Consider the following 6258-nt stretch of genomic DNA (forward strand, 5'->3'; position numbering starts at 1 on the left):
TGTATAGGGCCTTTAGAATAACATTTACTCAAGGATTGTATAGTAGGGCCTTTAAAATCACATTTACTCAAGGACTGTATAGTAGGGCCTTTAGAATCACATTTACTCAAGAATTGTATAGTAGGGCCTTTTGAATCACATTTACTCAAGGATTGTATAGGGCCTTTAGAATAACATTTACTCAAGGATTGTATAGTAGGGCCTTTAAAATCACATTTACTCAAGGACTGTATAGTAGGGCCTTTAGAATCACATTTACTCAAGAATTGTATAGTAGGGCCTTTTGAATCACATTTACTCAAGGATTGTATAGTAGGGCCTTTAGAATCACATTTACTCATGGACTGTATAGTAGGGCCTTTAGAATCACATTTACTCAAGGATTGTATAGTAGGGCCTTTAGAATCACATTTACTCAAGGACTGTATAGTAGGGCCTTTAGAATCACATTTACTCAAGGATTGTATAGTAGGGCCTTTAGAATCACATTTACTCAAGGACTGTATAGTAGGGCCTTTAGAATCACATTTATTCAAGGATTGTATAGTAGGGCCTTTAGAATCACACACATTCAGGTTTATTCAAGGATTGTACAGTAGGGCCTTTAGAATCACATTTACTCAAGGATTGTATAGTAGGGCCTTTAGAATCACATTTACTCAAAGATTGTACAGTAAGGCCTTTAGAATCACATTTACCCAAGGATTGTAAAGTAGGGCCTTTAGAATCACTTTTACTCAAGGAGTGTATAGTAGGGCCTTTAGAATCACATTTACTCAAGGATTGTATAGTAGGGCCTTTAGAATCACATTTACTCAAGGATTGTATAGTAGGGCCTTTAGAATCACATTTACTCAAGGATTGTACAGTAGGGCATTTAGAATCACGTTTACTCAAGGATTGTACAGTAGGGCATTTAGAATCACTTTTACTCAAGGATTGTATAGTAGGGCATTTAGAATCACATTTACTCAAGGATTGTATAGTAGGGCCTTTAGAATCACATTTACTCAAGGATTGTAATGTAAGGTCTTAAGAATCATATTTACTCAAGGATTGTATAGTAGGGCCTTTAGAATCACATTAACTCAAGGATTGTAAAGTAGGGCCTTTAGAATCACATTTACTCAAGAATTGTATAGTAGGGCCTTTAGAATCACATTTACTCAAGGATTGTATAGTAGGGCCTTTAGAATCACATTTACTCAAGGACTGTATAGTAGGGCCTTTAGAATCACATTTACTCAAGGATTGTATAGTAGGGCCTTTACTCAAGGATTGTATAGTAGGGCCTTTAGAATCACATTTACTCAAGGATTGTACAGTAGGGCATTTAGAATCACTTTTACTCAAGGATTGTATAGTAGGGCATTTAGAATCACATTTACTCAAGGATTGTATAGTAGGGCCTTTAGAATCACATTTACTCAAGGATTGTAAAGTAGGGCCTTTAGAATCATATTTACTCAAGGATTGTATAGTAGGGCCTTTAGAATCACATTTACTCAAGGATTGTATAGTAGGACCTTTAGAATCACATTTACTCAAGGACTGTATAGTAGGGCCTTTAGAATCACATTTACTCAAGGATTGTATAGTAGGGCCTTTAGAATCACATTTACTCAAGGACTGTATAGTAGGGCCTTTAGAATCACATTTACTCAAGGATTGTATAGTAGGGCCTTTAGAATCACATTTACTCAAAGATTGTATAGTAGGGCCTTTAGAATCACATTTACTCAAGGATTGTACAGTAGGGCATTTAGAATCACGTTTACTCAAGGATTGTAAAGTAGGGCATTTAGAATCACGTTTACTCAAGGATTGTATAGTAGGGCCTTTAGAATCACATTTACTCAAGGATTGTATAGAAGGGCCTTTAGAATCACATTTACTCAAGGATTGTAAAGTAAGGCCTTTAGAATCATATTTACTCAAGGATTGTATAGGGCCTTTAGAATAACATTTACTCAAGGATTGTATAGTAGGGCCTTTAGAATCACATTTACTCAAGGACTGTATAGTAGAGCCTTTAGAATCACATTTACTCAAGAATTGTATAGTAGGGCCTTTAGAATCACATTTACTCAAGGATTGTATAGTAGGGCCTTTAGAATCACATTTACTCATGGACTGTATAGTAGGGCCTTTAGAATCACATTTACTCAAGGATTGTATAGTAGGGCCTTTAGAATCACATTTACTCAAGGACTGTATAGTAGGGCCTTTAGAATCACATTTACTCAAGGATTGTATAGTAGGACCTTTAGAATCACATTTACTCAAGGACTGTATAGTAGGGCCTTTAGAATCATATTTACTCAAGGATTGTATAGTAGGGCCTTTAGAATCACACACATTCAGGTTTATTCAAGGATTGTATAGTAGGGCATTTAGAGTCATGTTTACTCAAGGATTGTATAGTAGGGCATTTAGAGTCATGTTTACTCAAGGATTGTTATAGTTGGGCCTTTAGAAACACATTTACTCAAGAATTGTATAGTAGGGCCTTTAGAATCTGGCTTATTCAAGGATTGTAAATATAGTTGGGCCTTTGGAATCTAAGTGAATATCTGGGTATATGAATTTTATTTATTTCTTTATGTGTAATACCACCAAATCATGGTACGTCACATCCGGTTGCATACGAAAGTAGGCCTAAAAAAATATTCCCTTGAATTTGACAGTTGAAGAAAATTAACCCTGCATTTCAATGCACTTAAATTTTTCTGAGTCGTAAATATGTATGTTGGATGTCTGAAAGCATCATTCTTTTTTTATTTGATGGTCTTATAAAATATTTTGGAACGTTAAGGTTACATAGTTACCAAAGCAGGTAACCAGTAAATAACAGTGTAAAAACTGGGTTGTTTACTTCCGGCGGTGGTTACTTTCTTATATGCAATGAAATGTAGTGTGAAACTTTCACTGTATCACTGGAAAGGATTGAACTTTACACATGCAAAGTATTTCTTTGGTTGAAATAAAGGTAAATACTGTACAATTTTTTTGAAAGTGCCAATTTAACAAAGACTAATAGGGAAAAATCAATGGTGGTATTACACCTATTTAGGGAAACTACATGTGCACTCGTGACCTTATTGTACTTTCATTTTTAAAAGTTATTAATAAACCAGTTCATACATGTACATAGTAAACATGGACTATTCGGAATGGATTTATACACAGAAAGCATGTATGAGGTAAAATTGCCTTGAAATGGGGGTTTACAGGTGTTTTCTAAGTCAAATGGGTGGACAGACGAAGTTGTATTTAGTTTACTGCGTTAAATTTTAAATTACCCTTACAGTTTTGTTTGTACAACATGTGAATTTTTTATTTCAGTGTTAACCATGTACTGAATAGCATTCTGTTGAAAAATCGTATATGTGAATTGGTCTGCAGATGACACTTCAGCATCAAGTATGTATCAACTATCATCATGTTTTTTTTTGTTTTGGCCGCAAAAGTTTAAAATTTGCCATTGTGCCGTCTACATTTTGCACAGACAATAAATCATCTAAAGACTTATTTGTCCTGCGTTTATACACATCAGAATCCAGTCTCACATACTTAAACTTTATAATACTTACCAATTATTTCTTGTACCAGCATTCCAAGGGACATAACCCTTTTTAAAAACATTCTGAGGTATTTTTTTATTACACTTTATCCCCATTTTCTAATGTAAAATACAAGAAAGTGGACTTTTTGTGTAAATCTATTAGAAATATACTGTTATGAGTAAATAAAAAGACTTTGATACCAGTAACAATAAATGATTGACTGAAAGGGAACCATTATTTGTCACATTAGGGGAACAGACCAAAAATTTAAGTTACACATAAGGGCTTATAGAAACTTCCGTGTACAGTGTTAACATTTATAGAGACAGTTCTTTCAGCTAAAACACTTTAATTATTGATTTAACAGTACATTTATTTCATTTTTGTGGGAAAATAATCACATTTGTTTTATTTTTTAGACAAAAGATATCAAGTTTTGATGAAAAAGGAAGGAAGGAGGAAAAATGGACCAAAACAGACCTTCAAATGAACTCTAAAAGGTGCAATAAAATTGTTTATCATCTTAAAGTTGTCTTTTGTATTCTATTTAATTGTTTGAATGCATAGATCATGAGTTTATGATCAGATATTAGTCAACACTGCATTTTATAATGATACACTGAACTTATGATTTTTCGAAGAAATTAAACTGACGCAGTAGGATATGGCCTTACATTTATATAGTGTTTTTCTCTGAAACTATAGTTCTGACTGAGACAAAACTTGACAGTTACGCTTGAAATATCTTGCAATTGGAGGGAAAAAAATTACATTAAGTTTATTTGACATATATATAGGTGTTCTTTAAGTGTAAACTTCAACATTATAAAACAAATAAATTATAGTATATAACCACCATTACCAATGAAATTCTTTTCTAATCCATGTAGCTACATGAAAACATAGAAGCCACAATTTCAAAGTAAATAGTTTTTACTTACTGTCTAAATCTGTTGACAACTTGAAAAACTTGGTAATACACTGTAGCCTAAAATAGAAATACATGTTACAGAATGGTAATACATTATAGCTTGGAATAGAAATACATGTAACAATTTAATGAAATCATTCGAATCAAGGTAAATAATTTAGAACTGTTTTCAAGAATTCATCATGTTCATGTATGTATGTAAGCAAACATTTTGTATTCCTTATGTATATAACTTGCACATGTAACATTGTAAAGGGAGAGAAGTCTGATATGAAGTTTAGTAAAACTGATTGAATATCAATTGGATTTTTTTCTCTCATAATTTTGGTAGCCTTGTAATACATTTTAATAGTTTGGTGTGCTATGAAAACCTCTAGATGTCCATTATCTTAACTGGGTGCAACTTTCAGTAATTTTTTGCTTCTCAATGCTCTTCAACTTTGCACTTTAATATGCTTTTTAAACTTTTTGGGATTCAAGGGGTCACTGATGAGTCTTTTGAAATGGGCATCTGGTGCAAATACAAAAGATCAATCCTGGAATACATCAATTATGTCTATCATATATAGCGAGTTTATTTCAAATGAGTTCATTTCAGCTTTTAATCTAATTATAATTTTATCATGAATGTTGGAAAAAGGGATTGTATGATAATTGATAATTGATAAAAATTTAATTTACAAGATAGTTAATTTTGACGTTTGAGGATCCTGATTACATGAATTATGACCTATCTGCATCAGCATGATCAGATAACAATGATAAGCATATTACCTGCAACAACAAATTATATGTATGATACCTGTTGTGAAAGTTGATTGGCTAATGGAAAGGTCATAAACTTATGAATATGTCACTATATAAAATCTTTGATAGAAATTGACCAGAAAAAACAAATTGATACTGATAGCACATAATTTTTCAGGTAGTTTTGTGAAAATCAGGATTTCATAGATTTCAACTTGTTTTATGAAGCTGATATCGGGATTTTGGTTGAGGCTTGAAATTTGAGATGAGACCCCCTATATAGGAATAGTTGGTAAGTCTGAAGTTACATCTGCCTTAGAAAATGAAGAAGACAGTTAGACACTGATAATATATTATTTTCTCTGATATTCAGTTTCTCGGTTTTTTAATGCTTCATCATATAGGGTCATGTAGTCCAAATAATTATGATGTCTTGAAAGGCTATTATAATAGACGTATTTACACTTGTATGCAAATTTGTCCGCCATTACGTAAAATCACACAGGTTCCCGTAAACTTTGACATAACAATTCAAATTAATTGACGTCATAATTAAAAAGAGATTGTTGGATGATGTCAAAAGGTTATTCGGAGGTGATCATAGGGCATTCAGAGGCGCAATTCAGCTAAATACCAAAAGTGTAAATACGTTAATTTTTTTCTTTGATGCCTTACTTCGTTGCAAAGTAAAAAAAATATGATAGCCTTTCAAGACCTCATAATTATTTGGACTAGGGGTCATGCACAAATAAGAAATCAGCATAGGACGAAATATGTATGATTCTACTGAAGATCAGTGACATGGTGAAGTGTTTAAAATTATACCCAAGACTAGTCCAAATAATTATGACGTTTGGCAAGGCTATTTTTATTTTTTTTCTGGGACGCGTCCCAGAAAAAAATTAAAATAGCCTTGCCAGACGTCATAATTATTTGGACTAACCTAAGACATGATGATAGAGCCGAGGACATATTGACAGAAACAAGTGCCTGTGGCCGAGGAGAATAATTTTA

General features: G+C 32.9%; 1 protein-coding gene across 2 annotated transcripts in view; it reads right to left on the bottom strand.

Moving 5' to 3' along the window:
• LOC134716392 (SMC5-SMC6 complex localization factor protein 2-like) overlaps nucleotides 1-6258 on the bottom strand; it is a 61465-nt gene that overhangs the window by 53977 nt on the left and 1230 nt on the right. For both annotated transcript variants that reach the window (XM_063579372.1, XM_063579373.1), the window contains exon 2: nucleotides 4508-4554. In XM_063579372.1, the coding sequence (XP_063435442.1) occupies nucleotides 4508-4554 (47 nt within the window). The remainder of the gene's footprint in view (nucleotides 1-4507; nucleotides 4555-6258) is intronic.

This window comes from Mytilus trossulus, chromosome 4, assembly GCF_036588685.1.
Source record: "Mytilus trossulus isolate FHL-02 chromosome 4, PNRI_Mtr1.1.1.hap1, whole genome shotgun sequence".
In the NCBI taxonomy this organism is placed as follows: Eukaryota; Metazoa; Mollusca; class Bivalvia; order Mytilida; family Mytilidae; genus Mytilus; species Mytilus trossulus.